The 12,007-nt window shown below is 47.1% G+C and overlaps 2 protein-coding genes across 2 annotated transcripts in view; both read left to right on the forward strand.

Moving 5' to 3' along the window:
* LOC149465035 (uncharacterized) overlaps positions 1–12,007 on the forward strand; it is a 52,330-nt gene that overhangs the window by 26,253 nt on the left and 14,070 nt on the right. The gene's annotated exons all lie outside the window — the stretch shown is intronic.
* LOC149465036 (uncharacterized) overlaps positions 1–12,007 on the forward strand; it is a 30,791-nt gene that overhangs the window by 16,813 nt on the left and 1,971 nt on the right. The window contains 3 exon segments of the mRNA XM_089673762.1: positions 2,254–2,361; positions 2,517–2,652; positions 2,921–3,830. Coding sequence (XP_089529888.1) covers positions 2,254–2,361; positions 2,517–2,652; positions 2,921–3,830 — 1,154 coding nt within the window.

The raw sequence follows: 12,007 nt of genomic DNA on the forward strand, positions 1-12,007 counted from the left end.
CAATCCTAATATCTACACCTCAAAAAAAATAAATTTTTTGATTAAAGAATATATAAATCAAATCGATAAATTCATAAATCAATAAACCAGAAATTCATAAAAGTCCCAAAAATGTCTCTGAAATCTCCAAATATACAAATCAATCTTTTCCACCTCCAAATCACATCATGTTATGCTGTTTAAGATACTCCAAAGTGTTTATTCCAACGTTCTTGTACCTCAAAAAAATACAAACTAAAAATAGTGTATTACCTTTTACAAACAAACGCTTGTGCAAAAATAATTGTGTCATGCACACTGCATATCATGTGTATAAAAAGTTCAAAAAAAAAAAAAAAATATATATATAATGTGTGTATATATATAAATATACATAAATATGATAAATTAATAAAATTACTATTAACACGTGAACAAACGTGAACACTCCAAAGACAATGACCGTGTTCACCGCTCCAGCTTCTGAAATATTCCAATCAGGTCTTATCCTGGCAGAAACAGCATGTACCCTAAACAAAGATGGCCGCGATCGTACTTCTGGTAAAACGTAAGTGCGTCAGACGTCACGTGGGTCGACACGTTTTGTCACTTCCTGGACTTTATGAAAAAGTCCAGGAAGTGACGAAACACGTCGGAACACGTGACGTCTGACGCACTTACGTTTTACCAGAAGTACGATCGCGGCCATCTTTGTTTAGGGTACATGCTGTTTCTGCCAGGATAAGACCTGATTGGAATATTTCAGAAGCTGGAAGCAGTTTGTTGGAGTTTTAAGATGTAAGTTGATGAATAAAATGTTATATTTGAACACTTTAAAGCCTCTAAATATCTGATTTGCCTTATGAGGAATATGGGAACACGCTAACAGGAATATAAAGGAGCCTGGAGGTGCCAGTATCTATTGTGTGGGAAAAGCTTGACATTACCTTCATAGGGTAATTACTCATTGCTGCACCAGTTGGACTGTTTTCATTTGAGTTACACACTTTGGAATTCACTATTGGGTTTTATTTATTTATTTTTGCAGTGAATGAGTTCGCTACCACGTTAAGCGGTGAACACGGTCATTGTGTTTGGAGTGTTCACTTTTGTTCACATGTGTTAATAGTAATTTTATTAATTTATCATATTTGTGTATATTTATATATATATATATACAGTATATTTTTTTTTTTTTTGAACTTTTTATACACATGATATGCAGTGTGCATGACACAATTATTTTTGAACAAGCGTTTGTTTGTAAAAGGTAATACACTATTTTTAGTTTGTATTTTTTTGAGGTACAAGAACGTTGGAATAAACACTTTGGAGTATCTTATACAGCATAACACGATGTGATTTGGAGGTGGAAAACAAATTGATTTCTATATTTGGAGATTTCAGAGACATTTTTGGGACTTTTATGAATTTATGGTTTATTTATTGATTTATGAATTTATCGATTTGATTTATATATTTTTAAATCAAAAAAATTTTTTTTTTGAGGTATAGATATTAGGATTGGGTAGAGTGTCGTTGAGGATTCTGGGAGGTCACATGACATCACTCTCATCTCTATTAATAAAACACAGACCTGACCGGAGAGGTGAGGAGGATTCTGGGAGGTCACATGACATCACTCTCATCTCTATTAATAAAACACAGACCTGACCGGAGAGGTGAGGAGGATTCTGGGAGGTCACATGACATCACTCTCATCTCTATTAATAAAACACAGACCTGACCGGAGAGGTGAGGAGGATTCTGGGAGTCTAACATGATGTTCCTATTGGTTCCCCAATACAGAGATTTCCTTTTCTGAAGTCAGGTGATCATATGACCATCACAGTGCCTCCATGTGACTCCCTAAACCCTGAGAGACACAACATGCAGAAGATTCTAGAAGTCACCAAGAAGATGATGGAGCTGCTGACAGGAGAGGTGAGCGGTGCCGGGAATTCTGGAATATTCTCCAGTAACAGACAAGGGATGTGTCTGGATGGTGACTGTATCATTGTGTGTGTCAGGTTCCTATAAGGTGTCAGGGTGTCACTGTCTATTTCTCCATGGAGGAGTGGGAGTATTTAGAAGGACACAAGGACCTCTACAAGGACGTCATGATGGACAATTATTGGTATGATGATTTATTTGCATGTTTTTTTATATATTCAGATTGGAAACCTCGGAGATAATATTGTTGTTAAAGAGGAGGATGAGGCGTTCAGTGTGATGAAGGAGCTTTCTGAAGAACAAAGGGACCTGTACAAGAACTTTACGATGGAGCCATCTAGTAATGGCAACCCACCAGACAGATGTCCTCGTCCTCTGTATTCCCGGGATTCCACACAGGAAGGTCACACCATCCCTCACCATCATCAGGTAGGTAGAGTTGAGGGTCGGGAACATAAAGTGATGGAACCCTCTGACATGTGGAGACGATGTGTGGACTCTACAAGATGAGATGTTCTATGTGATCTCACATCATAAATCCTTCTATGTTACAGATGTTGTTTTCTGCCATTCTGTTGGTTTAGGATGAAGATCTGATGAACATGAAAGTTGAGGGTGAAGTAGAAGAGACGTATGTGAGGGATGATCAGCAATATACGGAGGAGGCTGGAATGAGGAGGACATTCATAGAGGAGGACACTCCTACAGAGATCAGCACAGGTGACCAGAATATATTCTTCTCTTATCTCTGCTCTGTTACTGCCCCCCCCAGCCCCCATTGGTTCCTGCTCCTCTGACAAGGCGGTGTAAATGTAGAAGTGATCTGGGAGGACCAAAGGCCCTTTGACTGAAGAGGGGAAGAGTCCCAGCTGGTTGGGACATCCACAGAGAACATCTGCTCCCTCCTATCTCCCTGATCCAGATGGAATCTTGATGGAAGTGAACTAACCCTCTCCTATCTATTGATGATGTTTTTCTATTTTTCCAGGACCCGCCATGGAGAAACCCTCAAAGGATCGTCTCACTTTATCTCCAGGTTGTAAAATGGAAGATGAGGACATCCCAGGAGATTGTGCCGGAGAAAAGACAATGAGCTCCACTATGGATGGTGGACTTCCCAGTGTGGAGAGACCATGGAATCCCTCTGACTCTGAGCAACCTCGTACTGTGGGGGATGGGGCCGGGGTTCAGGGGGAGAAGATGTTTTCCTGTCCTGAGTGCGGGAAAAGTTTTAGCTCCGAATTAAATCTAACTCTGCATCAGAGATTTCACACGGGGGAGAAGCTTCTTTCCTGTTCTGAGTGCGGGAAATATTTTCTCCATAAATCAAAACTGATTGAACATTACAGATTACACACAGGCGAGAAGCCGTATCCCTGTTCTGAGTGCGGGAAATGTTATCAACGGAAATTCAACCTTCTTTTACATCAAAGATCTCACACGGGGGAGAAGCCTTACTCCTGTCCTGAGTGCGGGAAGTGTTTCTCAAAGAAGTTCTTCCTTTCCCTACATCAGAGAACCCATACAGGTGAGAAGCCTTATGCTTGCCCCGAGTGCGGGAAATGTTTTGCACAGAAGTCCTCTCTTTCCAGACATCAGAGTTTTCACACAGGCCAGAAACCATATTCCTGCCCCGAGTGCGGGAAATGTTTTACACAGAAATCAGACCTTGTCGCACACAAAAGAACTCACTCAGGGGAGAGGCCGTATTACTGCAGTGATTGCGGAAAATCATTTTCCCAGAAGTCCTGTCTTTCCAGACATTGGAGATCACACATGGGTGAGAAGCCATATAGCTGCCCTGAGTGCGGGAAATGTTTTACTAAGAAATCAGAACTTGTTATACATAAAGAATCTCACTCAGTGGATAATCTGTATAACTGCACCAAGTGCATGAAGTCCTGTGAGCACCTTCAGTGCATGGGTCTGGGTGCACCGGATCATGGAGATAAAGGAAAAGACCCCACTTAACTATTGACGCAATGCGTAGGGTAGAGTTAAGGTCACAGCATCACATTGTTGGGAGGAGTTAGGACACTTGAATACATGACAACAGCAGTGCCTAGCCTCAAATCAAGTGACAGGAACCACATCTGCAAATATCCTGAGTGCATGAAATTCTGCGAGCCCCCTCAATGCACAAGTTGGGGTGCACTGCATCCTGGGAGTGTTTTTAATAAAATACTTTCATATGGAAAGCACCATGGAGCTGCTGTATTGTTTATTCCGAGCATGGAACCCGGAGACCTTTCCTCCTCTCTGCTATCCTCCATACCCCAAACCCTCCTTTCTGCTATTCTCCATGCCCCAAACCCCCCTCTCTGCTATCCTCCATACCCCAAACCCCCCTCTCTGCTATCCTCCATACCCCAAACCTCCCACTCTGGTATCCTCCATACCCCAAATCACCCTCTCTGCTATCCTCCATACCCCAAACCCCCCTCTGCTATCATCCATATCCCAAACCCCCCTCCGCTATCCTCCACACCCCAAACCCTCCTCTCTGCTATCCTCCACACCCCAAACCCTCCTCTCTGCTATCCTCCACACCCCAAACCTCCCTCTCTGCTATCCTCCACACCCCAAACCCCCCTCTCTGCTATCCTCCACACCCCAAACCCCCCTCTCTGCTATCCTCCATACCCCAAACCTCCCACTCTGGTATCCTCCATACCCCAAACCCTCCTCTCTGCTATCCTCTATACCCCAAACCCACCTCTATGCTATCCTCCATACCCCAAACCCACCTCTGCTATCCTCCATACCCCAAACCCTCCTCTCTGCTATCCTCCATACCCCAAACCTCCCTCTCTGCTATCCTCCATACCCCAAACCCTCCTCTCTGCTATCCTCCATACCCCAAACCTCCCTCCCTGCTATTCTCCATACCCCAAACCCTCCTCTCTGCTATTCTCCAAACCCTCCTCTCTGCTATCCTCCATACCCCAAACCCTCCTCTCTGCTATCCTCCACACCCCAAATCCCCCTCTCTGCTATCCTCCATACCCCAAACCTCCCTCTCTGCTATCCTCCATACCCCAAACCTCTCTCTCTGCTATCCTCCATACCCCAAACCTCCCTCTCTGCTATCCTCCATACCCCAAACCTCCCTCTCTGCTATCCTCCATACCCCAAACCTCCCTCTCTGCTATCCTCCACACCCCAAATCCCCCTCTCTGCTATCCTCCATACCCCAAACATCTCTCTCTGCTATCCTCCATACCCCAAACCCTCCTCTCTGCTATCCTCCATACCCCAAACATCTCTCTCTGCTATCCTCCATACCCCAAACCCTCCTCTCTGCTATCCTCCATACCCCAAACCCTCCTCTTTGCTATCCTCCATACCCCAAAACCTTTTGTCTGCTCACGTTGACACCCCAAACCCCCCTTTTTGGTCACCTGTGTATCCCAAATCCCTCTTTCTGCTCACCTCCATACCGAAACCCCCCTCTCTGCTCACTTGCATACTAAAGATTCCCCTCTCTGCTTACCTTCTCCCCCCCCCCTTTCTTCTCACCTCCACACCCCCTTTTCTCCTCACCTCCATACCCTAAAACCCCCTTCTCTGCTTACCTCCACACCAGACTTTCTGCTCATCTCCATTACCCAACCCCCCCCCCGCTCCCCTACATACCACAAATTCCCCACTCTGCTCACCTCCAAACCCCCCTTTCTGCTCATCTTCACACCCCAAACCCCCCTTTCTGCTCATCTCCACACCTCGAACCCCCCTTTCTGCTCATCTCCACACCCCAAACCCCCCTTTCTGCTCATCTAGACACCTCAAACCCCCCTCTCTGCTCACCCTCAAATCCCGCCCTCTGCTCACCTTCACACCCCAAACCCCATCTCTCTGCTCACCTCAAAATCCCCTTCTCTGCTCACCCTCAAGTCCCACTCTCTGCTCACCTCCAAACCCCCCTTTCTAACCACCCTCAAATCCCGCTCTCTGCTTACCTCCACACCACCCTTTCTGCTCACCTCCATTACCCAACTCCCCCCCCACCCCCCCCCCCCGCTCATCTACATATCACAAATTCCTCATTCTGCTCACCTTCACACCCCAAACTACCCCTCTCTTCTTACCTCCAGACGCCCCCCTCTCTTTTCACCTCCATACCCAAAACCCCCTTTCTACTCACCTCCATTAGCCAAACCGCCCTTTCTGCTCACCTCCACACCCCAAAACCCCTATTTCTGCTCATCTCCACTACCCCTCTGCTCCCCTCTGTACCACAAACCCCCCTCTCTGCTCACCTTCACATCCCCTCTCTGCCAACCTCTGTAACCTGACCCCCTTTGCTCACCTCCACACGGGGGGGGGGGGGTTGTTATCAGCGGGGTCCCAGTACAGGCAGGCACAAGAGAGAGGCCAAAAAAAACCCAAAGCAAGCATCAGTTATAAAAGCACACAATGGGACAACGTAGTCCATTCAACTTATAAAATACGGAAGTACATTGACCTGTCTTGCTTACAATGGACCAGTAATGAATGCCAATCAGCCATAACTTTATGACCACTGACAGGTAAAGTGAATAACATTGCTTCACTCTGCAACACCTGAAAGTGGGTGGGATTTATTAGGCAGCATGAACATGTTGTCCCTGAAGGAGAAAAAAAATGGGCAAGCGTAAGGATCTGAAGGGCCAAATTGTAATGTATAGGTGACTGGGTCAGAGCAACTCCAAACCTGCAGCTTTTGTGAGATGTTCCCGGTGGACAGGAACGACCAAAAGTGATCCAACGAAGAAAAACTGGTCAATCGAAAGACAGGATCATGGGCGGCCAAGGCTCACTGATGCACATGGGGAGCGAAGGCTGGCCTGTGTAGTCCGATCCAATAGAAGAGCTACTGGAGCTCAGATTACCAAAAAAAAGTGAACGCTGTTTCTGGTAGAAAGGTGTCATAATACACACAGAGCATCGCAGTTTGTTGCATATGGGGCTTTGTAGGTGCAGACCAGCCAGAGTGCCCATGCTGACCCAGGTCCACAGCCAAAAGTCCCTACAATGGGTGCATGAGCATCAGAATTGGACCACAATGGAAGAAGGTGGCCTGGCCTGATGAATCCAAGAATGGTTTGAGGAACACAATGAGTGCAAGGTGCTGACTAATGGAAGAAAAAGGTCTGGTCTGATGAATCCAAGAATGGTTTGAGGAACACAATGAGTTCAAGGTGCTGACTGATGGAAGAAGGTGGTCTGGTATGATGAATCCAAGAATGGTTTGAGTAACACAATGAGTGCAAGATGCTGACTGATGGAAGAAGGAGGTCTGGTCTGATGAATTCACAAATGGTTTGAGGAACACAATGAGTTCAAGGTGCTGACTGATGGAAGAAGGAGGTCTGGTCTGATGAATCCAAGAATGGTTTGAAGAACACAATGAGTGCAAGGTGCTGACTAATGGAAGAAAAAGGTCTGGTCTGATGAATCAAAGAATGGTTTGAGGAACACAATGAGTTCAAGGTGCTGACCGATGGAAGAATGTGGTCTGGTCTGATGAATCCAAGAATGGTTTGAGTAACACAATGAGTTCAAGGTGCTGACTGATGGAAGAAGGAGGTCTGGTCTGATGAATCCAAGCATAGTTTGAGGAACACAATGACTTCAAGGTGCTGACTGATGGAAGAAGGTGGTCTGGCATGATGAATCCAAGAATGTTTTGAGGAACACAATGAGTTCAAGGTGCTGACTGATGGAAGAATGTGGTCTGGCTTGATGAATCCAAAAATGGTTTGAGGAACACAATGAATTCAAGGTGCTGACTGATGGAAGAAGGTAGTCTGGCCTGATGAATCCAAGAATGGTTTGAGGAACACAATGAGTTCAAGGTGCTGACTGATGGAAGAAGGTGGCATGGTCCGATGAATCCAAGAATGGTTTGAGGAACATAATGAGTTCAAGGTGCTGACTGATGGAAGAAGGAGGTCTGGGCTGATGAATCCAAGAATGGTTTGAGGAACACAATGAGTTCAAGGTGCTGACTGATGGAAGAAGGAAGTCTGGTCTGATGAATTCACAAATGGTTTGAGGAACACAACAACGAGCTTGAGGTGTTGACTCGGCCTCCAAATTCTTCAAATCTCAATACAGTTAATCATCTGTGGGATGTACAGGTAAAACAAGTCAGATCCATTAAGTACACCTCACAACTTTCAGGATTTAAAGGATCTGCTACTGATGGCTTTGTGCCAGATACCTTAGGGTACCTTCAGAGGTCCAGGGGAGTCCATGCCTCAATGGTTTATTGTAGCTGGTCATAAGGATGTGGCTGATCCGTGTATAGTACTGAAAAACATGGGTAATTAGGGTCACCTACACAAGGGGTCACACTACCAGATGGTTCTCGGGGCTGCAGTTCTTCTGAGCTCCACAAGGTGGTGATCTCACTTCTACCCAGACAGGAAGTCTCTGGAAGACAGGAAGTGATGTCAGATTATAAATAAGTTCCAGGTGAGAGGTGAGTCGGGAAGGAAGTAGAGAAGAGACATTGGTGGAAGTGGCAGCAGAGGAGGTAATAAGAGCTTATTTTCATCCAGTAACCCCTCCGTCACGTCCGTCCTCTTCCTCCATCGTCTTTCTCCACCGTCACGCCCGTCCTCTCCCTACCCAGTCAGGCCCGTCCTCTCCCTACCCAGTCAGGCCCGTCCTCTTCCTCCACCGTTGCGTCCGTCCTCTTCCTCCACCGTCGCGTCCGTCCTCTTCCTCCATCGTCATATCCATCCTTCCTCCATCGTCCATTGAATTTACGATCCAGCAGGCAATGGCGTACTTGGCGTCTTGCGGTCCATGTTGCTGTCAGACAGGCAGAAGCAGCACTGTAGGTCTCGTATTATAGGCATTGCAGCGCCACTTCTATGTCCTGACAGCGGCACATCAGATCGAAGGCGAGGTTCCTCCTCAACTCTGGTTACATGACAGCTGAGGAGGAGGACTTCCCTTATCCTAAACTGCCGCTGATCGTTTACAATGTGTGCACTAGAAGGGGGGTCTGTACTGGGGGATTGACTGGCAGAGGGTCTGTAGTAGATGGTTAGGATGAGAAGGGGGTCTGTACTGAGGGGACAGGTCAGAAGAGGGCACTCTATTGAGTATAGAGGGGTTAGGCTGAAGGGAGAACGTCCAACACTCTGAACTGCCACTCATAGAAAGATCTGCGTGAAAGGGGAGTCTGCACAGGAAGGTTAGGTTTGGGGGGTTCTGTAATGGGGGTGTCTGTACTAAGGGGTTAAGTGGAAGGGTTGGCCTGTGTTTGGAAATCTGAGGGTTTATGCTCAGAGGGGGTGTCTGTTCTGAGAAGTTAGGATGGGAGTGGGGGATCTGTACTGAAGGGTCTATACTGAGGAGCCAGGCTGGAAGGGGGAGGTGTCTGTACTGAGGGGTCATGCTGGGAAGTGGAACTGTACTGGGGGGGGGGTCTGTAATGAGGGGTCTATATTGAGGAGCCAGGTTGTAATGGGGAGGTGTCTGTAATGAGGGGTCTATACTGAGGAGTCAGTCTGGAAGGGGGAGGTGTCTGTACTGAGGGGTCATGCTGGGAAATGGAACTGTACTAGGGGGTCTGTAATGAGGGGTCTATACTGAGGAGCCAGGTTGTAATGGGGAGGTGTCTGTACTGGGGGGGGTCTATACTGAGGAGCCAGGCTGGAAGGGGGAGGTGTCTGTACTGAGAGGTCTATACTGAGAAGCCAGGCTGGAAGGGGGGTGTCTGTACTGAGGGGTCATGCTGGGAAGTGGAACTGTACTGGGGGGTCTGTAATAAGGGGTCTATACTGAGGAGCCAGACTGGAAGGGGGAGGTGTCTGTGCTGAGGGGTCATCCTGGGAAGTGGAACTGTACTGGGGGGTCTGTAATGAGGGGTCTATGCTGAGGAGCCAGTCTAGAAGGGGGAGGTGTCTGTACTGAGGGGTCATGCTGGGAAATTGATTGTACTGGGAGGTCTGTAATGAGGGGTCTATACTGAGGAGTCAGTCTTGAAGGGGGAGGTGTCTGTACTGAGTGGTCATGCTGGGAAATGGAAATGTACTGGGGGATCTGTACTGAGGGGTCTATGCTGAGGAGCCAGGCTGGAAGGGGAGGTGTCTGTACTGAGGGGTCATGCTGGGAAGTGGAACTGTACTGGGGGGTCTTTAATGAGGGGTCTATATTGAGGAGCCAGGTTGGAAGGGGTCTGTACTGAGGGGTCATGCTGGGAAGTGGAACTGTACTGGGGGTTCTATACTGAGGAGTCAGGCTGGAAGGGGGAGGGGTCTGTACTGAGGGGTCATGCTGGGAAGTGGAACTGTACTGGGGGGTCTGTAGCAAGGGGTTAGGATGGGAGGGGGGCCTGTACTGGGGACATCTGTACTAAATGGTTAGGCTGAAAGAAGGGGGTCTGTACTGGTGGATGAAGCTGGAGGATGGAGATCTGAACGCGGGGTAGTCTGTAGGGTTAGGGTAGGGAGGATCTGTGTTGGGGAAGGGAGTTTGTACTGAGGGGTTAGGCCGGAAGGGGGGATTCAGCACTGTGGGGGAGGAGCTATGCTGGGAGAGAGATTGGATCTATGGGGTCAGAATTGTACTGTAGGATAAATGGGCTTGGGGGGGATTTGTACTGGCAGGAGGGGGGTTTGTTGGCTGTATTCTGTGCAGTGACCTCTGTGTTCTGCACTCCTGAACCTGCAGGTATAATACTGGGAGATATGTGTGCTGTGTATACAGAGCAGAGGCTCAGGTTTTATTTACCTATGGCTATTTAAGCCCCTCCCATTGTTAGCATAATTAGGCCATGCCCACAATTTGTCTTTATTACATTTTTTCTGTATGGGGGTGTTGAAAAATGATTGGCCCCCGGGTGCTAGATAGCTAGGTGCACCAATGCTGGCAAGCCCAAGGGCAACAAGCTGCTGGACCCCAAAATCACAGCAAACCTTAAACTGAATGTCCCTCTGTGTGTAATCCCACTGAGGGCCGTTATTCCATGATAGAGACCCTCATATTATCCCCCCCCTTCCTAATATCGTACAACCAGATCATTCTCTGTTATCAATTATTGGTCTACAGGAAACCTGTATAGATCACATGACCAATGAGGATGGAGGAGGACCGGAGTCACATGACTGAGAGGATACTAAACCTCACCCTGGAGATCATCTACCTGCTGACCGGAGAGGTGAGGAGGATTCTGGGAGGTCACATGACATCACTCTCATCTCTATTAATAAAACACAGACCAGACCGGAGAGGTGAGGAGGATTCTGGGAGGTCACATGACATCACACAGACCTGACCGGAGAGGTGAGGAGGATTCTGGGAGTCTAACATGATGTTCCTATTGGTTCCTCAATACAGAGATTTCCTCTTCTGAAGTCAGGTGATCATATGACCATCACAGTGCCTCCATGTGACTCCCTAAACCCTGAGAGACACAACATGCAGAAGATTCTAGAAGTCACCAAGAAGATGATGGAGCTGCTGACAGGAGAGGTGAGCGGTGCCGGGAATTCTGGGACATTCTCCAGTAACAGACAAGGGATGTGTCTGGATGGTGACTGTATCATTGTGTGTGTCAGGTTCCTATAAGGTGTCAGGGTGTCACTGTCTATTTCTCCATGGAGGAGTGGGAGTATTTAGAAGGACACAAGGACCTCTACAAGGACATCATGATGATTGATAATCACTGATAGTATCATTAGGATCTGTACATTATCTGCATTGTTACCATTGATGTCATTTTATTATATATTCAGAGTGGAAACCTGAGAGATTCTACAGTTGAGGTTAAAGAAGCGATAAAAGAGGATGAGGATGGGGGGATGGAGGAGTCAACATTTCTAAAAGTTCAAGTCAGGTCAATGATTGGCAATTATTGTTTTGATGATTTATTTGCATGTTTTTTTATATATTCAGATTGGAAACCTCGGAGATAATATTGTTGTTAAAGAGGAGGATGAGGCTTTTGATGTGATGAAAGAGCTTTCTGAAGAACAAAGGGACCTGTACAAGATGGAGCCACCTAGTAATGGGAACCCACCAGAGAGATGTCCCCGTCCTCTGTATTCCCGGGATTCCACACAGGAAGGTCACACCA

The sequence above is a fragment of the Staurois parvus genome, unplaced genomic scaffold, assembly GCF_062004578.1.
Source record: "Staurois parvus isolate SC_StPar_1 unplaced genomic scaffold, SC_StPar_1.0 ptg000144l, whole genome shotgun sequence".
Taxonomy (NCBI): domain Eukaryota; kingdom Metazoa; phylum Chordata; class Amphibia; order Anura; family Ranidae; genus Staurois; species Staurois parvus.